This window comes from Acanthochromis polyacanthus, chromosome 3 (genome assembly GCF_021347895.1).
Source record: "Acanthochromis polyacanthus isolate Apoly-LR-REF ecotype Palm Island chromosome 3, KAUST_Apoly_ChrSc, whole genome shotgun sequence".
NCBI lineage: Eukaryota > Metazoa > Chordata > Actinopteri > Pomacentridae > Acanthochromis > Acanthochromis polyacanthus.
Window position 1 is genome coordinate 18,949,687 of NC_067115.1, and position 23,189 is coordinate 18,972,875.

Here is a 23,189-nt window from a genome sequence, read left to right on the forward strand (position 1 = left end):
CTCTGCCTCTGTCAAGGTGTGGGTGTGTGAGTGGGAGTGTGTGGGATGCCTGAGTGAGGTGTGTGAGTGTGTTTAGGTTTACTTTTTGTACACACATGTTCACAAGTTTGAATGATTACATAGGTGTGTTTGTTGCCATCCACCTGCCAGGCATTTCTTTTCTCTCTCTGCATTTCAACATTGACGATATTTAATTAAATAAATCGTCCTTCTCTTCCCCACATACATGACATCTCTGTTTGATGTCTTATCTGCCTCCTGTCATCACCGGCCTTTAAAGGATTCCTTCGTCGCTCCAGAAGACACAGAAATGTGCTCTGCCTGGATGGGCTGAAGACATGCGAGCTAAATATGTAGGAAGAAACCAGAGATAAGTCCATGTTTGTGCGGTTTATTAACGTCTCTATTTTACTGTAATGAGGTGGCAAGAAATAAGAGGTTATTCCCTTTGAAAAATCTGCATTTGTTAAATAACTTTGTCCCATAGAATGTACAGTATGCTACGTCTGCTCAGGTGATTAAGTCCAAGGTTCAGTAGAAGTACCGCAGCTTTTGTAAAACATCCAGACAACCGTGCAGTATGTCACTCAGTGAAAGAGGCCGACACACCCTGTTTCCTCTCAATTGAACTGTTAGGAATGTGGAGATATGCAAATACATAGTTGCCATGTTTAAGCTGCCAACAAAATGATTAAAATGAGCCTGAGGATGCGTTTGATGCTGTTTGAAGCACAGCAGGTACGAGACCCAGCCACTTCAGGGACCTCTGACTCCCTGAATGGTCTGAGAGCAGCGTTACAACCTCATCTCTGTTGCTGCTTTGGTTCAGATCATGAATCCTGATGACTTTGATGATGCTTTTCATCATGAGGTTTACATTTTTTGGACTTTTATGCCCCCTTCAGAATGAATTATTCTCTCATTTTTCCATCTTTTGGGCCCCAGCATAGCTTAACATTTTCCTTAACTGTTCTCTAAAACAGTCTATTATGGGATTCAGTGCCTTGCTCAGTGTCTTATTTTGACAGAAAATGTTGGTGTCAGAAAGTATCTCCTCCCTCCAAGATAGCTAAAGTTCTCAAAATTACATTTCTATTTTTCATGTCCAAATTTGTTTATTAAAAGAAAGTTTTTTCCACAAAAACATTTCCAGTTGGATAAAATATTCCAACAGGTTGTCACTTTGGAACAACCACAATATAACCTGTACCTGAGCAACGGAAAGAGTATCTGTTTTTCCAGACAGGTGGACGCACCCAGAGAGAGAAACACTGTATGACTGGACCAATCAAAAATGTGTGCTCTCGCTGCTCAGCTGTAAAGAAAGCTGCCCCGCTGCATTCCTCACCATGGTTTCCTATTGTTGATATGCTGCAGAGAGACGCCCTGATTCCGAAAGATGTGCACGTCTGTAGGTGCTGCACATGGAGAGTTTGCAATGTATGGAGCCGCGTCCAGTCGCTAACATTATGACATGTACCTCCATATGAAGACGTTATGTAACACTCCTCGTCTCCGGTTGTTCCGTTGTTGACTGTACACACTGTGTGTTGGTGTTTGTAGCTCACAGTTTATCTGAGCCGTGACTGAGGGTGTCAGAGTGAGGGTGGATTTGAACTTTGAATGATAAAAGAAGAAGAAATCAGGGATTCAAACACAAAAGCAAGGATAAGAAATGAGAGAAAATGCAACATGATTAGTTTTACTGTTTGTAAGTCTGAGATTTTTCCTCCCGAGCTGTTCAAAGAGGTTTTAGGAGTCATCACCTCTGCCTTCTTAGACTTGTGAATAAATCTTTAATGTGGTCTGGTCCAGGACTGAGTTTACAACTGCAGGTCAAAGTGACAGAAAGTAAAATATAATTTTCTTTTTTTTAAATTTTCTTCTCAAGCACAAAGTTTTCCCAGAGGTAAACCAGGATTTAAACCTTCAATCGCTTGCAAAATATTCATGCTAGTGGCTATATTTGTGGATATTTCTGGGTATTTGTATGAAGTAATAGTCGATCAGCAGTTTTCCTCCAAAGTTCATGTGTCCTGTCAGGTTTTTGCAGTTAAAAATGTAGAAATATGTACATATGCACTTAAAAAGGATATGCTAAAATTTGGCACCAAAGTCTAAAAATAACATGATTGGTTTTACTGTTTGTAAATGTGATTATTCTCCCTCCCAAGTTGCTCAGAGAGGCTCTGAGAGTCACCACCTTGAATCGTCTTAACCTTATGAATGAGTCACTTTTTCCTGGTTTGGTCCTGCACTATTTTAAACACTGTATCCTGATTTAGATGCAACTCTTCCCCAAAACTACTGTCCTAAATCCAAATTAGCTTTGGTTACACAGTTGAAAGGTGGCTCCTGAATGTCTTTTAGAAACAATCGGAAAGATGTATTTAAAACATGTTTGACAACCTCCATTCTAGTTTTTAGAAAGAGCTCTGCACACAGAATCAAATGACACTTCAGTTAATGTGGACTCTGGTAAGCTGACCATTCTGTCAGCAGACTCAGGAAACGAGTGAAACTGCTCTGAAGCAGTTTTTATCAAACTAATCAAAATGTGTTTTCCAAGCTTCTGTTAGCAACTTCACTTCTTGAACTGAGCTTGTGTCACATGGCGTCCCACAGGGCTCCATCCTCAGCCCTATTTTGTTCAGTTTACATCTGTTGTTCCTTAGAGATATTATTCACCGTTATCCTGCCTGTTATGTCATAAGTTTATGTCTTTTTTAGCCCAGAAAATGTAGGTTCTCCGCCATATTTCCTTGCTGCACTGAAGAACTGGATGACTTCTAATTTCCCACAACTTAACACAGATAAGACTGAAGTCCTGGCAGTTGGTCAGACTGTATCACCTCCTACCTTGGACCACTAGCAATCAACATGAAGCACCCGGCCAGAAATCTGGAAGCTGTTCAAACTCCAGTTTATTATTCACTTCTCTTCATAATGCAGCAATTGTCCCTTTATAGTTAATTAAAAACTCAGCAGCTCGTGCACTCACAAATACTTGGCAGAGAGGGCCCTTTTTCACGACATGTTCTGTTTATTTCTTTGAATTCTTTGCATGATCTTGGAACTTTTTATTTTTTACCCATATGAGAGAATGAGTTTCTGTCAAGAACTCCACTGTCCAGGCTTAAAACAAAGGAGAAGCATGCTTTTACACTTTTAGCTTCAGTGTTGTGGAGCAAGATCTCCCTTACAGTCAGAAAAGCTCAGTCAGTTCAACAAGCTGCTAAAACCCACCTGTACAAACTGACATTTGTCAAAAATTTAATTTCTTAATAATGTTTTATTATTGCTCATTTAAAAGATTTCATTATATTTTAAGTGTGTTTTTGGTGCTCTTCTTTTGTGAAGTCCATTGCAACTCCAGTTTGCATAGTATATTTTGAATTATCAATTTGGGAGTCAATTTATGTACTTTCAGTCTGTGATTCACAGTGATGTCTTTTTGGGACAGTGATGGCAGAGACATGACCAGAAATATAAAAAAACAGACAAAATGAGATAGGGAAAAATATCCAACAAATCATCCTACACCACCAGGGAAAATTTTAGCTCCATGTTAAACCAATTATTTGCCAGATTTGGACTCATTCGTTGCTTTTAATTGGATTTTCTCACGTGTATTCATTAGTGATCTCTATTTATACAAAGAAAACATGCTTTGTTGCAGGAACCCAGTGTCCTTCCAAACCAATGAATCACACGTCCCTGGCGTTTTGAGGGCCCCTGATGTCTCCTACACAAGACTGAGTCAGGGCCCCACTGAAAAGGAAGGGCCGGGCTGAAGGTGGAAGGGAGGGAGAGTGCAGGGAACAGGTCGGTCCGGTCCTCCTCTACAAGGTGGATGTCTGGGCGTTGACACTCCTGTTAACCTGTCTGGGAGGAGCTGCTGGTGTTAAACACGGCGGTGACATGAGTGTGTGTGTCTGGGTGTGTGTGAGAGGAAACCAAAGTTAGAGGAGACACAAAGTGGGAGCCACAGGGTGAGGAAGACAGAGACCAAGAAGGAGTAAGAGCGAGAGGGTGAGATTTTTGCGCAGGGGAGCTCTGCTTGACCTCCTCCAAGATGTTTAAGAAAAAGGAAAACAAAGACGGAACGATCAAGCTCTCGGGCAAGATCAGCAAGTGAGTGCTTTTTTAAAATATTTTTGTACCCTGAATGAAAGCATGTGTGCAGTGACACCGTTATCTCGGTCATGTTCCTCCTCCTCCTGTTCTTCCACAGTCGAGAACTGTGTCATGTTTCCTGCCCTCTTTCTCTGAGTGTGTTGTGATTCCCCTCATGTTACATTATGGCTGTTTGGAAATTGATGAGTGCTGAGGCGAAGGTCTTTACTCACTGCAAGAGCTCAGATATGTCAGAGTTAATCCCGTGAGAGCTGCTAACGGAGCCCGAGGCCAGGTTTACCTTGTAAACATGAGCTGGGATGATGTCCTTCAATGCAACAGGTGCAACAAGTCAAAATATGTTTATGTGTAGAAGTCAGAGTGAAAGAAAGTGAAAAATAAAGCTTTTGTTGCTTCTCAAGCACAAATACTGGCAGGGCTGGTGATTCTATTACTGGATATTTGTATAAAATAGTTATCAGAGAGCTGCTGTTCTCTCAGGTTTAACACGTCCTGTCAGATGTAGAAATGTAGAAATATGTGATTCTTAGAATACTGCTGAAATTCTGCATCAAAGTCTAATAATAATCTGAATTTGGTGAATGATATGTGCTCAGCCATAAACTCAAAGAAAGGCAGACAAAAAAGGAATCTTTATTCACGAATGTACACATTAAAGTTACCACACTTAATATCTCAAAACTGTGTTTTTAATGTTGCTGCATTTGAGGGCAGGCTGTCCTGATTTGACTTGAAGTGATTTCATTGACATAATGTCTTTAAATCCATTTTTAAACATACAATACGTGACGGAGCTGCCTGCATGTCAGCTGACAGAAGGAGCCTTACATTTAGCAGCCAAACTGACTAATAGTTTCACCTTTTTGTTCTTGTCCGATGTCACAACACTGATTCCACTGTTGGGTAGCGACCAGCCTGTGGTTTCACCTTGTCTCTGCCCTGTGAACTGCTAAGCTGGTTTCTTTCTCTGATGTGGGCGTTGGTTCATAGCCGTTCATGATGGTGTGACGCAGGACCAGCCGTTGTTTCCATCCCCAAATAATTGGTTAATTGTTTAGTCTGTGACATGTCAGTAAAATCCAAATCAGAGCCCCCAAAGTGACATTTTAGGCCAAAATTCATATTTTAGAAACACAAGCCTGCAAATGTCTTTTTTATTTCTTTGTAAATGACCTAAATGATTATTCAGTGATCAAAAGAGCTAATCACTTGTTTTAGTTTCAGAGTAAAACCACAACCACAGTCACTTTCTAATCTAGGAGAAAGAATCTAATTTCAGCAGGTGGACAGGTAAAGAGCAGATCCTAGTGGTGTGTTTGTGTGTACTACTCATCTTATTGGAACATAGCACAGTTAATATTGTATCATTGTGGTGACTCAACCTCTGTTAGAGGACAAAAAGAAAGCCCTCATAACTCTTTATTATGACAACGTCTGTTATCGCAAAGGTTAAGAAAGTAGTCGTTAAGATCAGGTCTAAATGACCTCAAAAGTGACGGAAATATGACTGACTGATGACTGAATATCTCTCATCAACCATCCTGCTGAAGTGATTAGTTAGTTGTATCATATTGTTGGTGAAGCAGTGATCTATTATCGGCACTGAAGATGTCACAAGGCTTCAACCTTCAAAGTCTATTTCTTTGCTGTGGTAGTCATTTTGTTAAACATGCTACAAACAGCATTTTCACTTTAGACATTAAGAGGAATGACAGCAGATTAATCAGACTCTCAGCTGCCTTCAACCCCCCGTATTTCAACAATTTTTTCTTCAAATTTTACAGTATGAACTGAGGTGGGAGGAAAACGGAGAGGTTCACCCAATCAAGGAGTGATTGTGCTACAAGCTTTTGTGATCTTGCAACTAACTGACACAAAAAGAAATGCTGGCAAACCCTTCTAAATTATGTGGGTTATCCAGTTATCCCACTTTCAAGCCAAATTGGTCATAGCTGCTAGCAATTTAGTCTTATTGTCATCCACAAATGAAAAAAAAACACGAAACAATTATGTGTTGAGCAGTTTTTAATAAATTATATTTTGATTTGTTCAAATTTGGAAACTTGGAAAAGTTGGAATTTAGCTCATTTTACACAAAAAAACAAAAAAAACCCTCATTTTTACCTATTAACCACACAGGCAGCAGCTTCTTAAGGCTTCTAAAGTACCCAAAACTCAGATCACCACAAAATCAAGTCACCTGCCAACAAAACACCCACTCAGGAGGCACATTAAGCAAAACTCAGACCACTGCCTCATAAAAGAGCACAGGCTGGATGTAGACGTATGTATCCTAGGCTAAGTATGGGTGTGACCTGTCATTCAGCTCCTTGTAAACCAAGAATGAGTGAAAAATGTGCTTTTGACAGCTCAAGTGAAGGAGACAGACAAACCTTTGCTCCCTCCCCAACCACACATTGGTTCTCATAAGAAGTTGTCAATATTTGTCAGTATATTCACTACACTGAAAGAAAGTTTCAGTATGCACCTGCAAAACAACTGAAAAGATTTAAGGACAAGAAGGCAAACTCAGATCTTTAGAGTCTGTAGGATTTAGTAAGTAAACTAAAAAAAAACTGAGCCATTCATAGTTTTTTTTTACCTGGAAGTAAGTGAAAAGTATCAAATTTGCGTGAAAAAATCCCTTTACAAGAGAAAATCAGTAAAACGTCCAACATGAACCATTATTCTTTCATTTTTTCTACCTACCAGCAGAGAGAGATGTCTCCAACTACTCTATCTACAATACCTGCATTCATACTTTCTGTTCTTCTGTAAATTTAAACAGCTCGTTTCTTCGGCTAAGACGATGGAAAGGCTAAGAAATAGTACTCGTGTGTCCTGCATTTCCTGCTGAGTGAGCAGCAACAGGGAGGTTATTGTGAGAGCGGCTGCAGAACCAGATGAGATCAGGAGGAGGATCTCGTCTCCTCATTCCTGTCGCTCCATCACCCAGGAGCTGTGTGGGGGCTGCCGTAAATCTGTCTCAGTTGACGTTTGCTTGTTTTCTCCCCTGGAAGCCACATCTTTGTAAACCCCTTTGGTATGCAGGCCAAGTTAAGTGGCGAGGTGTTGGATGCATCATCAGCATTCTTTGGATCGGTGTTACACATCAGCATTATTGCAGCAAGCATGTCAGGGAGTATCCCCAAAAATATGTTCACTATTCATTTCACAATCATTTCATTCCTCACCGTCTGAGTGTATCTGCTTGTTCCAGCTGTTCAGTTCATGCTTTTTACACTGCGCTTCTGTTTTCCTGTATTATGCCTGTGTTTAGGAGGAGCCTCGAAAGAAAACTTTTAATTTTTATTCAGATATATTTAGTGTCCCTTAGAAGCTTCAGCATCACGGAGCAGTCAAGGATAGCTCAAAGTGGACATGAAAAGAGCTTGTATCAGCCTTGGATGTGGAGAAATGATTAAAAATCGAGGGCTATTATATAGTGATACTGCTTTTCACAGTCCTCCTAAACACTCCTGGTTTTCCTAAAAGTTATTCACAAGATTTCTATCAAAGAGAAAAACTGTCAGACAAGCTTTCACCAAGCTCCTCTTTTTTGATCATTTGATAAGTAGCTTAAATTTCTGCACCCAAGCCCCCATTTCTGCATAGATTTTGCATTCAGACCAAAGAATTCTAAGCTTTTTTTTCCCACAAATGTACCATCATCAAATGGAAACAATCTGGATGCATCGTGCACCATTTCATACACATTAAAAGGTTTAGCAAATAAAATGTCTTCCCACATTTAGGATAATCCGTTACATGTCAGTAAAAAGGGCCTTACTGGAGTTTTGTGTCTCAATTTACACAGCTGTGATTTCACTCTATTTTCCCAACTGATGTGGAGCAGACTGTAAAAAATATATGCTGCATAATATGAAGATATTTCTCGGTGTTTAAGGCTTTTGCGAAAGAAAATGTCAAGTAATTTTCCAGCCCTGGCACTGAAAGGCTGCATGCAGGGGAATTACTTTGTGGCAAAAAAAAAAAAAATTACAGATATTTTTATGCACTTGCACATTTATAAGAAACCTTTTAATGTTGACTTTTTGAAACCATAAAGCATATTACCTAAAATATTCAGCGTTTGAGATGCTGTTCTGCACCTGCTGGAGGAAACTGAACTGGCTGTAAGTGCAACGACAGACAAAAAGCTCTGCTGTGTGTGAGCTTTGTGCCAATTTGTCACAAACATATCTGCACAGTTTCTATGACTGTATGCAAATACTTTCATCTAATCACCTGAATCAATCACTAGCTCCTTGTTTATTCAGACCCTGGTGGTTTAGTTACCAGAAAGCCCTCATTTGTTTAGCATTTTTGGCTCCAAAACCACAACTTGGCCCCATTTTTAGTTATCTGGGTGTAGTTTATCTCTTGTTGCCAGCGGCAGGATCTCCTCCTTCCTTTTGTCTGCCCGAGGCATCACTTTACATTTCTCAGCCAAACACTGAGTGGCATTACCAGAGAGCAGCTCAAACAGCGACACAGGGAGGGACAGGAACAGTCAACTGCTGGAGAATGGTTAGAATTTAAGGAACGTCTCGGGTGTGGCTTCACAGGTGGAAACATCCTCACCGTGACCCATCACCTTACTGAACACACAGGATGATAATATCTCTCTGCAGATCTTTGATGATGGAAATAATTTACGAGTTAACTTTGTTGTTTTTAGCTCACATGCTGATGTGAAATGTGGCCACAAATCCACACAAATTGTTTTTCTTCTGTTCATAAAAAATGTATTTTTGATGGTATGAGAAAGCGAAATTAAGCATTTTCCTTTTCCTCACCTGATATGGAATTTGATTTCCTTTCTTATGGAAGCCCAGATCTTTGATAAAATCTTGCTCGCTGCCTTACAGAAGTTCATTTAAGTTCTGGTAGTACTTTCATGAACCAATATTCAAACTAAAATGGCCAGAAAAAAGTCCAGATCTAACCCTACTCCTGTGACAGATCTTTTTGCCTGCCATTTTTCATGAAATTCAGCCCAGGAGTTCTTGTGTAATCTTGCCCACAAACTGCCAAACAGCAGACAAACAGCACTGATCACATACTTCCACCTCTGCTCTCACCTCAACAGAGGAATTTTATCAAGAAAATCTGCTGTCATTAGAAACTGCCGTGTCTTTTGAAATCTGCGCCTCGGACTGAAGCAGTTCTGGATTATTTCTGAGTTGATCTGTGTTTGTGGTTTCATCTGTGACCTTTTTTCGAACCCTTCTCCTCCCTCTGCAGGTCCCAAGCCAGCAACTTGGCCTTGCTGATCGCCCAGATGCAAAAGAATGCCGACCAGGTGGAGAAAGACATCCTCCGAGCTGAGGAGCGGCTAGCTGTGGTGAGAACAGACACACTGGTGCTCTGACATCCTTTCATCTTTAATTTGCCTGAAGCATCACACAAAAAAAACTTTCCTTTTGCTCGCTTCCACCAGGATGCTGAAAATGAGAAGAAAGACCTAACCTTTGAGCATCAGAATGAAGTCTCAGTTAAGCTGGGTGACGCTGAGGGTCTGCTGAAGGACCTTTTCTTGGATGTCGACAAAACCAAGAAGCTCAAACACCCGCAAGCCAGAGAAATAGAGAGCGAGTGAGTTGATACGGAATGAATAAATCAATGCAACACAGAGAGGCCACTATGTAGTTGCACAGAGGTTTTCTGAGGCTTCAAGAGCAGAGATCAAAACATATGTAGCAGAATACAGCAGGCGGATTTCTTCTGAGGTCACTTCTGGGGCCTGTTTCAGTTTATATTTTGCTTGCATTTATTCTTTTGACGTTCTCATTTCAGTGGCTCATTTATTGGTTTTCTCTAATAATGAACCTTTTCCTCAAATATTAACCTCAGCTTTCTGTTTTTTTGTGTCTCCAGTGTCATCCTACTTCACGAGCGTTGGCTGAAGGATTGTGCCTTCTACAGAGACATCTACGAGCAGATTGATGATGTGTCGCTGATGCCCAGAATTGACTGGGGGCCTGTTTTAAATGATAAGCAAGTAAGTGCAGTAACACTGTCTGAGCATTTGGCTCTTAATCTTAAAGCTTAAAATGTCTTTGAATGCCAATATTTGATATTAATCTTTGAGCTTAAAGGATAACGTCTGCAGTGTTTTAGATTTTTCTTACAGTTATGCTCCTTCGTTGTGATGAATGCTGCTGTTTTATTTTAATTTGATCTATATATATCGTCCTGCTGCGCCACCAAATGTGTATTCATGTGCAGCTGACAATAATCGAAGAAAAATGCACGACTTTCTTCCATTCAAGTACCATTTCTTAAAAAAGGTCATGCCCTGACATTGTAGAATATTACTATTATTTATATTTATATATTTGTGACTTAAGTATCTCGTAATAACTGAAGGGCTTGAAGTAGAAATCCACAGACAGGGTAGGATAATAGGCCGGTAATGACAGGCACAGGATGATTTACAGTTATTGTCCAAAGGTCTTTTATGGTGAAAATCCATTCATTTTGTGTTTTGTGGTTGTTAAATGTGAAACAAAAGCTGGTAAGATATAAAGAGGTTTACTCCTACCATTCCTCGAGCCTCCCAGCTTTACTACTGAGTACAAATTTAAACCAGACCGAACTAACCAATAGTCACCCAGCTCTGGCAGAGAGTATTCTTCCTGAAAGGGGCGGGTATAGCAGCAGCAAACTGGTTTTCAAGGCCCAAAACAGTCCTAATGCCAGGAGTTATACCGTCATGGTAAAATTAACCATCTTTACAGTATTTTGAGCTCAAAAATGCACAGACAGATTAATGGGTTATGTTACGTGGGGCTGGCTGCTGCCTCTCTCCTTGCTCTCTCTGATCTCCCTCGTCCCTTTACCTGTGCAACTACAGCACACCTGAGTGCACTTAGGGAGGAGGAGGGTATTTAGGGAGGCACTAGAGAGCAGCAGTCAGAGCAGAGATATGAGCATCACAAAGCCACATGTCCTCCCCAGACAAACGCGTGAGGGGCTTTTTGTGTGTGTTTGCAAACTTTCTTTTTGGGGATTAACCATGAGTTTTTTTCATTTCAGGGATTTGATTCTTTCTTCCCCCATGCATGTTTAGATTGCTGGGTTTTGTTGTTTTAGTTTGGCTGTAGTTGCTGGTAGTCCTGTTTTCGCCGTTTTCCTTTCGTTCTTTCCATTGCGGGGTTAGCCACGTTCACCACCCCTCTTTTGTTTCTTTTGGCCTGCAGCTACAGCCCTTTTCCGTTTACCGTTATTTCTACCCTGATTAGTTCACTTATAGGTAAATAAAGTTTGACGTTTTTCCTTCACCAATTCACCTGCAGTGCCTGTGTCCAGTTCATATTGCTGGTCTCTTTGTTTGTTTGAGCCTTGACTTGTTCATTTTAAAGAGGCTGTAACAGATTACTGTCACTTCATTTCTGCCCTACATACTTGAGGATGCCTTATAAACAGTAACAGAGTGTATCTGCCAACCAGCTTTGCTTTATGGTGTCTCGCCACCTTCAATAAACTCATCACAGAGTGTTGAGTGATTACAACTAATTAAAGAACGCCTGAGCTTGTCGGGCCTGCCCTTTAATGGTTATTTATCCTCAACATACCACTAACTGTACACCTCTCTCATCTGACGCTCTCAGAAAAAGGTGAATGCGGAGGAGTACGGCCCTACCATGGCAGACCTGAAGAAGCAGATCGCCGCCCACAACATCCTGCACAAAGAGATCGAGGCCTACAACTCGCAGCTCTGTGTCAGCTCCGCCGGCAGCAAGGTGAACATGATGAGAACACATTCACATGATGTTCTGGATGTTTTCACATCAGAAGAGCACTTTGCATTCAGTGCCTTCCATCTTTAATCTGAATTAAAAATCAGCTCACAATGCATGCTACTGCTTTGTCTTTTAGGAGAACTACACAGCCCTGAAGAAACAGTACAATAATCTGATGGTGAGTTTGTTTGTTCACATGTGAAAACAGCATTTGCAGGCTTTATTTTTTTTAGTTATCAAAAACTATATAGGGAATGAATTAAAATATTTCATTGGAACAAAACAAAAAAAGACACTTTCATGTCAGTTGAAGTGATTATTTAAATTTCTCCACCTTTTTAAAATTTCTTCCTCAAGAAAACCGAGAATCCAAAATATTAGTCATCAGGGGATCATTTATCAAGTCTCAGCCACGTTTACAGAGGGACTGATCAAATTTAGAATGGATATTTAGAAACACTGCATACCTATCATTAGGCTTATGGAGGCAGTCATGTACCTGGTTTGCATTTGTTTCTGGTGACACGGTTCATTGCAATTTGATCAGATACAGGAACCCAGAAATAGAAAAAAAAGTCCATTGTAAAAAGTGGCAAGTGTTTCTTTCTTTTTTCTTCTTTAAAAAAACATTTTAAACATCCGCTGCTCAATAAATGTTAAAGATATTACAATATGCATTTACAATCTCAAGTCTACATGTGGTTTAATCTGACAGAAACTGACTTCAGAATGAAAATCTAGCTGCAGAGACGTCTCTGAACCCCCCAAAAGTTTGTTATAAAACAAGAGAACAAATTTTAGTTGTATTTTTTATGCTTTTTAAACAGTTTAATATCTCAAAAATAGGCTCATGCTCTGTCACAATGTGGGTTTTTTCATCTTTACCAGCTGTATCAGACACAATTCCGAAACATTAGCATCAAATTTGACAGAAAGTTTTCACAAACAACGTATCTGCCCCCATAAGCAACCATTATATTTTCTCTGATGTGCACCTGATTATTTCAGATTAGTATGATACAGATGCTCTTTTTTCCATTAGGTGTCTCAGATTTACTGCTTTAATTTGGTGTATTAGTCAATAAAATTTTCAAATGAAACACACATTTTCGTTTGAGTTTCATTTTGACTTATTCGGTTTTATTTTCTCCTCAGGACAACTCCAAGTGGCGTCGTCACTACCTGAACAGCCTGTATGAATACATGCAGGGCAGCGACAAGGAACTGGCCTTCCTGGGAGAAGAACAGGACAAGATCAAGAAGCAGGACTGGAGCGACCACATGATAGATCCACCTGATGTCCGCCGGCAGTATGAGGTAACAGCTGATGTGCTGTGAAATAAATACAATTCCTGGTAACTTAGAAGTCTCAGTCAGGATGAGTTGCGGCTCGTCCAGAACGATGGAAGGTGTTTTTCTGTATTTGGATGACCAAACACATAAACAACTTTGATTTGATCTCAATCAGAATTTCAAGAGCAACAGTCTGCTGTCCCATGAAGGTGAAGTGAACAAAGTCCAGGATGAAGGAGACAGACTCACTGAACTGAAGCATCCAGCTGCTGCCACGATTCAGGTAGCTGTCATGACCCAGAAGACACTTACAAAGCCCAAATCTGTAACTTCAAACATTTCATCATCTTCATCCTGTTAAAGTTATGTTCTGGAAGCCATTTCAATACAGTTTACCTCTCTGTGTTACTTTTCCAGGCTCAGAGAGATGGTGTACGAAACGAGTGGCAGAAGTTCCTCAACCTCTGCATTTGCCAAGAGACACATCTGGACAATGTGGAGGAATATAAAAAGGTTGGTCCGAATACACTACAGTTTCGTAAGCATGAGCGAGAAAATGACCACATTTTTGTCTCTTTCTGATGCACCATGTTGAGATTTTGTGATTAAAAAACGTTGTCTGATGCCGTTTTCCAGTACCAAATGGACACGGATCAGCTGTCAGAGACGCTGACTAAACTCAACAACAGCCTGGACCCCAAGTCCATCAGCAAGAAGAGCAACTCAGAGACGCTGCTGCAGCTCGAGGTAATATAGGAGTCATATTTACACAGGCAGAGCCCACTAAGGACAGACATGTACAAGAAATTCAACTTGAACCCCACTTAAAGCCAGTTTAGCTAAAGAGGAGAAAGAGTTAGAGAGGAATCCAGTCATATAAGGGAGAAAAATAACACTTAACTGAAGAAAAGATGAGAGAATTGGAAAAGAGTAGAATTTTTAGAGGTGAACTCTAAAAGGCGAAAAATGACACAATATATGCCTATGTGATATGCTTTGGGCTTTATGAAAATCTAATGATTAGTAAAGAAAACGTTTGTTTAATATGAAGCAGAAAAAGTACATTTCAAAACATTATACGTCCATTTTTAGTGTCATCATTACTGTTTGTCAAAAGTTTGTGTGTTCATATGTGAACACAAATCAACTGTAAATGAGTAAAAGTAATTTTAAAGAGTAGAAAAAGGTAAAAAATATGAACCCGAGAGACAAAAGAAAACTAAATACCTCCTAAAATCAATACGCACAGCACAATAAGCTTGCAAAAAATAGTACAGTACACATTTAAAAGCAAATAGAGCCATACACCAGCAGATTTCCTGTAGTTTAAATAGAAGATAACACAAAATTTAGGGCCATCATGTGTGATATCTCATGCTTTCTGAGCATTATGGATTCTTCAAAATGTGTCGAAACACTAAACAGAGATAAAAGTGTAAACGTCAGTAGAATCTTCATCCTGCTGCCATGTTGCCATGATTAATTATAAGACATGTTTTCCTCTGTGTTTGTTTCCCACCAGGCGGAGGAGAAAGCTGTCCAAAACTCCGAACAGCTGCTGGCTGACCTGAGGAGACGCAGCACTACCATCGCTCCTTTGAAGCTACGGCGCACCAACCCCACCAGACCCATCACGGTGGAGTCGCTGTGTGACTGGGAAACAGACAAGGTGCAGCTTCAACTCCTGTCAGCTGTTGAACGAAACAAAAATCTAGAAATATCAGCAGATGAGGTGCTTCAGCTCAGCTGTTTTAATCTTGGGCCTCAGTGCAAAGATTTTATTTTGTTATTTCTTCATCACTGTTATGTAGGATTCTCTGAAAAGAGGTGACAAGTTCACCCTGAAATCAAACTCAGACAATGAGAACTGGGACGTTATCTCCACTGATGGGGTAACTAGGACCTTCCCAGGAGTTTGCTTCCAGATCCCACCACCTGACCCAGACGCCATTGACAAAGTGGATCTGTAAGTAATACAAAGTTGTGTCATTATGCAGCGACAATCACCAATGCAAGATTAATGCTAGTAACATTTCTGTCTCCCCTCTTTGCATGTTTGCAATTCATCAGTTTGGGCACTGAGCTAGCAGACATCAAAAAGAGAAGAGCTGCTCTGGCAGCGTCGCTGAAGAATCACAAATCAGATGTCTCCAGATCCCAGAAATCAGGTTTGTTGTCTTTGAATTAAATCCTTAGTTATCCTAATTAGAAATGGTCATTGTTTGTATATACTCAGATAAGTAGTGTCTATGTCTTCATAATGCCACAGTGAGATCAACAATAAACCACCTTTTCTGTTCCCTCAATCTGCACCAGTTTCTTCTGCCCCAGTGGACCCTAAAGTCACAGCTCTGGCTCAGCAGCTGGACAAGCTGGACGATGACCTGGCCAACGCTGAGGAGAGCATGCTGAGTCGCCTGCGAGCTCCACTGAACCGCAGTGATCCGGCCGGAGATCTGGCCAAGAGGCTGAAGGATCAGGAGGTGAGACGAAGAAACTTAAATCAACACTGCACCAATCAGCTCTAATGTGTTAAGTTCTTAAATGTTATATACCATGGCTTTAAGTTTATGTTCATTATGACACACCGGCTGTGCAGCGTCTTATAATACACACATGCTGTGACATTTAGAAATGGCCTGTCAAACTGTAACCAACACATTTTACAGCACACAAATTTTGAAAACTATGATGAAACATGTGCTGCTTTCCTCTTATATTACTATGATGAGCTGTCATTATCCTCCTGCATGTTTGAGCATACATGCATTCATACTTTCCATCTAGTTCTTCTTCACTCTGCTGTTTGCATGAGCAGATGGAGAATGATGATATTCTAGAAACTGCAGAGAAACTTCTGAAGCCAAATTCACATCATAGGAGATCACAGATTGATAAAGGAGTAACCCCAGATGCTTTTTTTGTGATGTGTCTAAAGTATCTACATTAACCCTTTACAGGAAGCTGCCAAAGCCCTGAAGGCTCTGGAGCAGCAGAGGCAGGCAGCACAGTCCGACCTGCAGCCGCTACTCTCTAAAGATCCGAGCGGTACGTCGTCTGCTCTGCCACTCAAACTCAGTGCTGCCAACAACAAGTACGACGGCATCGCTGAACTTGCCGATCTCTTCAATAAGAAGTAAGTGTACATTTTGAGGTGGTGGATTGTTTTGTCATAATGAAAAAATGTCTAGCAAAGTTTTCACAAAGAATGCACAAAATAAAATATAAGATTTTATCCTCTAAATCCAAAAAGATAATCCAAAAAGGCATTTTATCTTTCAGATAAATCAACAATATGACACCATTTATCAGTCAAAATAGAAAGAATCGTCAGATTTTCAACTTTCTCACAGTCCTTGAACTCATCATGCACGATTCCATTAAGAAAAACAGCTTGGTTCAGCTTAAAATCGTGATTTTTTTTCAATAAAAATCACCTTATTTTGCATGTCTAATTTTAAAAATTGCCGAAAACAGACAAGAAGAAAACATTATGTGTACTACCAAGAGGCCATGACTGACATGAGTGCAGATAGGAAAAGTATAGAAACTAATTAAAAGTATAAATTAGAAAATATCTATTGCATGTAGAGCCACCATTGTTTCTACAGTATCAGTAACTCCTGTGAACACTTGACAAAATGTCATACATGCTAATTCCAGGTTTTTCAATCTTTGTAAAATAAAAAAATCTAAGATATTAAACTTTCATTTTGTTCTCTTTTATGATTTACTGCATTAAAGATGTGTCTTACTGCAGAGAAGACATTCTTTTAGGTCTCTCTGCTGTCAGCCATGGTTGTGCTCTTTCTATGAGGTGCAGGACTTCATATTATAGTGAAAAGTGAAGAAAAATGTTACAGAAGCAAAAAACACACACACAAAAAAAATGTGCCCAGAAACTGTTTAGGATTCAGATGATGAAAAAAAGCACACTCCTGTCACTTTGTAGCTTTGCTTTATGTGTCTTGATAATGTCAGTACACTGATTTGTTTCTTTCAGAGCAAACTCATCTCTTAACCTGGAGAATCAGATTAAGAAGGTGGATGGTCTTGTTTCTGGGTTTGAGAAAGAGCTGAGTGAAGATGGTCCCATCTCTGACACCCCAAATGCAATTCCAGCCCGCACTAATGACATTCAGGTGAAGCAATCTGATTTTCCTTCACAATCTTATCTCTGCCGCACAAAGCCCAATTTTCTCTTACACAACTTAGATGTGACATTCATGTTAAATTGAAAGTCTCTTCTCTTGTATTCAGAACCAGCGAAAGGCCGTGGTGGCGGCTCAGGACGACATGAAGAAGCTGAGCAAAGATCTGGAGACGACAGAGCAGCTGTGCAGCTCTCTGCAGCAGGGATACCAGGAGTACTGCCCCGACATCCAGCGCCAGAAAACAGAGGTCAAGCAGCTGCAGAACCGTTACACAAACGTTGCCAACCAGCTGAAGGAGAGGTGAGAGCCAGACTGTGAATACACTCATTCAGTCACTTCAGTTAAATTAGAAAGTCAGTAGGTTTGCTGACACAGACATTTATTAGTTCAACAGAGGCTTTATATCGCAAGATGAACCTGAGCAACAGCAATGATTAAAAACATAACTTACATATTTAGTTAGATTTTAATTTTTTTTCTAATGTTGCTTTATTTTGTAGAATGCAGATAGTTTTTCCTCTTCAGCTTTAATGTGAAAAAGGCAGCCTGTGGTGCATGCATATAACTAGATTGCAAAGCTTTGCTCATTTACTACCACTAAGAAAGAGACATTTTTAATTGCATTGGGCTAAGTTGTTATACCTGTGATATTCCTCACAGGGAAAACATCTTACAAGAGGCTGCAGCCAAGAACCAGGAGTTTCAGAGCACAAGCAAATCCTTGAACTCCTTCCTGAACAATCTGCCAACAAACCAGATAAGCCCCAACGATGATGTGTCTCAGATCGCTGCCAAGCAGAGCTCTCAAGAGGTGAGTCTGTCTGCCGACTTCATGACTGTATCCGATGCAGAATAGTGGAGGGTCCTTTTTCTTGTTTCTCTGAGGAACCCTTTCTCGTAATCCCTTTGTCAGTGATTTATTGATTTATAAGTTCTCATCCTCAATAAATCTATAGCAATTGACTATATGAAATGTCAGATGTTATCCATAACTTAAATGTCTGTTAAACTTTTCCCCATAGAGGGTGACGGATGACTTGAAGCGGAAGCAGGATGACATTGACAGAGTGACTGACCTGTCGCAGGACGTCCAGAATCTACTCAATGTAAGGCTCAAACAAATTGTAGTGCATAGCAATAAATGAAAACAAATGATATGAATTATTAAATTCATTGGTGATTAGAGTCATATATAGAAAATAAATAATCTACAACTTTAAAATCAGATATAAAATGGATTCCCTTTCAAACTCATGGCCGTTTTACTGAAAAAAATAATTAAGAAATTAGTCATAAATGACACTACATAAACTGAAAACTTCACTTAATTGTGAACATTTGTGCAGGAGTACGAGACCAACGTTGACAAATACAACAGTACACTTGAGGATGCTGGTGCCACTGTTCCAAAGAAACCTCGTGTGCTTGCACTTTCTGATACTGTTCAGAAAGAGGTAACATTCCTTTCGTTGAACATAATCTAAATTCATTATTTTTATTTAAAAAAACAAGGTGACTGATGTATTGTTAATTACAGGAAAAAGATTTGGTGAACCGTTATGCTGAGGCAACGGCCGAAAACACCCAACGGCAAAAACAGATGGGCTTGGCTAAGAACTTACTTTTACAGGTAAGAAAAAATATCTTGAATAAAAAACTTTTTTCCCCTTTAAATGACCTTTTCAATGTAACTGATGTTCTTTATTAAACAACTAAAGCTGCATCACAAATCATGTGATGACTTCATTGATGTTCAAATAATTTGCTTTTCCTCCTGCAGAATGAAGAGAAAGTTCAAGTGGCATCACAGCAGCAAGTGCAGCTTGAAAGCCAGCAGAGGAATGCTTTTGAGATAGAGAGTCTGTTTAAGGATCTGGAAGATGAGAAGGACAGGACAGCTCATACTGAGATTAACCTGAGAACCTTCAAAGACAGGCTGCTGTCACTGAAGAGTCGCAGAGGAGTGGAGCGCGTTGAGGAGAAAGAAGTACTGCATTACTACCGTGAACCAAAACTGGAAAGTGATTTGGCTGATCTGCAGAGCAAACTGCACCAAGAGTCTCTGAAGCGTAGCACCACCCAGACTGAGGTCGAGGTAATAAACAACAAAATCACTATCCTGGCAGACACCCTCAAGAACACCCCACCAAAACTGGTGACTAGAGAGGTGACAGAGTTTGAGAAAGATCCCCAGCTGGATGTAGAAGCTGCTAAGCTGAGAGATGAAATATCAAGGATGAGAGATGAAATTCGAGTGAAAGATGGGGCGCAGATTCAGATGAAAACAGAAGTCACAATTCTCCAGCAGAAGAAACCACCCATCAAAGAAAGAGTGGTTAAGAAGGAAGTGATTAAAGTGGAAAAGGATGCACAGATGTTGAGAGCAGTGCAATCATTTGAGACCGAAATTTCTGAAGAGAGCAACAAGACCAAGTTCATCAACGATGAAATCTTCCAGACAAGGAGTCAGATTAATGCACTCGAGAGGCTGATTCCTAACATCCAGCCAAAGATCATTACTAAAGAGGTCAAAAAGGTTGAACAAGACCCTGACCTGATCACCGAGTCTAAGAAGATTCGAACTGGCCTGGAGGAAGAAAGGATTGAAAACAACTCTTTGTCCAAAGAAGTGATGGCTCTCCACAGCCGCTACAGAGAAGTTCAGGACTGGAAACCAAGAGTTGAGCTGAAGGAAATTGTTAATGAGATATACCGGGTTGACCCAAACACAGAGGTGGAGATAATGCGGCTCCGCAAAGACATACAAGACTCCAGCGAGCAGCGTTCTGATCTCGACAGGGAGATCACCACGGTCACGACTGACCTGAACGTCCTTCGTTCTGAGAAGCCCAAAGTAGAACTGAAGGAAGTTCTCCAAGAAGTAGTTAAAGAAGAAAGAAGTCCAGAAAATGAGAGAGAGATTCAAAGGCTAAATGATCAGGTGAACTATCTACACACCACTTACAACTCCCTCCAGGAGCAGGTGAGAATACTCAGGAGAGACAGAGATGAATGGAAGGCTGAAAAATCCAAAGTAGAGACCAAACTTGTCACCAGAGAAGTCATTAAGTATGAACCTGATCCACTGCTAGAGAAAGAAGCTGACCGCCTGAGAAAGAATGTGAGGGAAGAGGCCCAGCTGCGTCGCTCCATTGAAGAAATGGTGTTTGACCTGCAAACAAATACATCCTGTTGGAGAGGCAGAAACCAGAGGAGAAAGTGGTTGTGCAGGAGATTGTCCGTTTACAGAGGGATCCACGGCAAGTACTGGAACACGAAAGGCTCAGCAGGAGCCTGGATGACGAAGTGAAGACCCGGCGTCAGGTCGATTTAGAGTTGCAACAGTTAAGAACAAAGGTGGAAGACAAACAGAGGACCCTCAGAGAGAGCGACGAGCGCCAGAAGAGAATTCAAGCTGAGTCTGAGCTCAGGGAGATCCAACTGCGCATCACACAGCTGGAAAATGCCCCACCTCCTGTTGAGGAAAGTATAGTTGTGGAGGAGGTACTGAAAGTTGAGAGAGATCCAAAACTGGAGAGGATGACAAGCGGTTTGCGGTCAGACATGGATAAGGAAACCAGCGACATTCTGCGTCTTGAGAGAGACATCCGCAACACCACTGTAAAGCTTGAAATCCTGCAGAAAGAGAAGTCTGGTGAAAGAACGGTGTACAAAGAGGTTGTCCGTGTTGAGAAAGACCAGGCTGTTGAAGCTGAGAGGGATCGGCTGAGGGAACAGGTGTCTCAGAGTAAATTTGCCAGACAGGACTTGGAGGATGAAATTAGACGTCTCAATGATAAAGTCAACCATCTGATGAGCTCCAAATCCAGCACTTCAAGAGAAGAGACAACCCTCACGTTGAACAGAGGTGCCTTACAGAGGGAGAAGGATGACCTCACACAAGAACTCAGAATGCTGGAGAGCAAACGACATGACATCAGTCTGTCCTTCCAGCAGCAGAGTCGACTTATAAGCGAAAGAACGCAGATGAGCAGGCAGAGGAGCCTTAAGATGGAGTCTGACATTATGAGAGTTGAGAGGGAGATCCTGGATGAAAAAGACAAGATCCATCTGCAAGACAGCACCATACGTGATCTTCTGCAGAGCCTGCAGAAAGAGGAGCACGCCGAGACGAGGACCAAAGAGACCAACGTCTCCACCAAAATCACCATTCTGGATCCAGACACAGGAAAAGACATGTCTCCTTATGAAGCGTATCTTCAGGGCCTGATTGACCGCACGCAATACATTAATCTGCAGGAGCTGGAGTGTGACTGGGAGGAGATTACTTCCATGGGACCTGATGGGGAGACATCTGTGCTGCAGGATCGCAAAAGTGGAAAGCAGTACTCCATTAAAAATGCTCTGAAGGAGGGAAGACTGACAGAGTATGATCTACAACAGTACAAAAAAGGCAAGCTTCCCATCTCAGAGTTTGCCTTGCTGGTCGCAGGTGACCATAAGAAGCAGCCCCAGTTCAACTCAATCATCCCAAAGTCCAGCACAACTATGAAATCAGCTGCACCAGACATGACCACTGCTAAAGAGGGTTACCCGATTGCTGGAGTAGTGGACACAAACACCGATACCTGCTTCACAGTACGTAGTGCCGTCATGCGCAAACTCATCGATGCCACCACCGCCCAAAGGCTTCTGGAGGCTCAAGCAGCAACGGGTGGCATCATTGACATCCACAGCAAAGAGAGATGCACAGTTCACAAGGCAGGAAGCAGAGGCCTCATTGAGGACAGTCAACTCCAGCGGCTGCTCAATGCACAAAAGGCTTTTGCAGGAGTCGAAGACCCCATGACCAGAGAGTGTTTGTCTGTGGGAGAAGCTGTTCAGAAAGGCTGGATGCCAAAAGACAACGCCATTCGCTACATGGAGGCTCAGCACCTGACCGGAGGGCTGGTCAACCCCAACACTGGTCGCAGAGTAAGCATCATGGATGCCATTGGGTCCAAAATGATCGACAGCACAATGATGAGGGAGCTACAAGCTGAGACAACCTACATCAAAGATATTACAGACCCAATTACAAAGGAGAGGATCAACTACAAACAAGCTCTGGATCGCTGTAAGCCAGACCCAGTGTCAGGTCTACCAATGTTGCCGGCCTCTTCCAAAGAATCTGGCTACAATCAAAGCTACAATAGATACGCGAGATTCTAGACATGTTTACTGTTTGGAGTTATCTGGTCTGCAGAGTGTTGTAATAAGAATGAAAAATTAGACATGGGTTAGGGTTAGCCACCCATTTGAAATCCATACAATATTTACAATGTGCATTTTGACTCAGGTAAAGTCTTCTACTGCAAAGCTTTCTGTCTCACTAAAATGATTGCTGCTGAGTTGCATTTGTTTACCAAACATGTCTGATGTGGGCAGATGTCTTGTTGTTGATTTAATTTAAAAAAAAGATTATAAATGCAGTTTATCTTTGATATGATTGTGTTATTAGGGATATTGGGACACGGTGCAATGCTGTTTGCCAAGATTGATTTGATTCTGTATTACTCATGGGTTGTCTTTGACACTGTTCACTTTAAACTCAATCTTGTTTGATACTTCATAAAAACAAATATCAATAAATTTAAATTATAATACTCGAACAGCACTGACTCCTTTATTTTCATGTTCACTACACATTTTTTCAACCTGCCACCCAGAACACAGTTAAACACACACAATTTGTGTCTTTTACCACAGCTTCCTATTTAATGCACCACAAGTGTGTCAGGAAGAAAAGGGTGTCTTCCTACACTGATAACAAATGACAAAAAATGGGCACCACTCCATCCAGTGTATGAAAACATGATAATTGCCAATACATTAAGCACTGGATGTATCCTGTAAT

The 23,189-nt window shown here is 41.0% G+C and overlaps 1 protein-coding gene across 1 annotated transcript; it reads left to right on the forward strand.

The window, feature by feature from the left end:
- Positions 1-3,899: 3,899 nt before the first annotated feature.
- On the forward strand, positions 3,900-22,944 carry evpla (envoplakin a). Its single transcript, XM_051945357.1, is given in 23 exon segments — positions 3,900-4,134; positions 9,385-9,484; positions 9,581-9,735; positions 10,018-10,141; positions 11,754-11,885; positions 12,022-12,063; positions 13,041-13,202; positions 13,354-13,461; positions 13,596-13,691; positions 13,815-13,925; positions 14,701-14,847; positions 14,990-15,144; positions 15,249-15,346; positions 15,495-15,661; positions 16,139-16,314; positions 17,182-17,320; positions 17,439-17,632; positions 17,993-18,143; positions 18,355-18,438; positions 18,679-18,786; positions 18,870-18,962; positions 19,113-20,508; positions 20,511-22,944. Coding segments are annotated over 23 exon segments (5,991 nt in total). The 5' UTR covers positions 3,900-4,075; the 3' UTR covers positions 22,505-22,944.
- Positions 22,945-23,189: the final 245 nt, after the last annotated feature.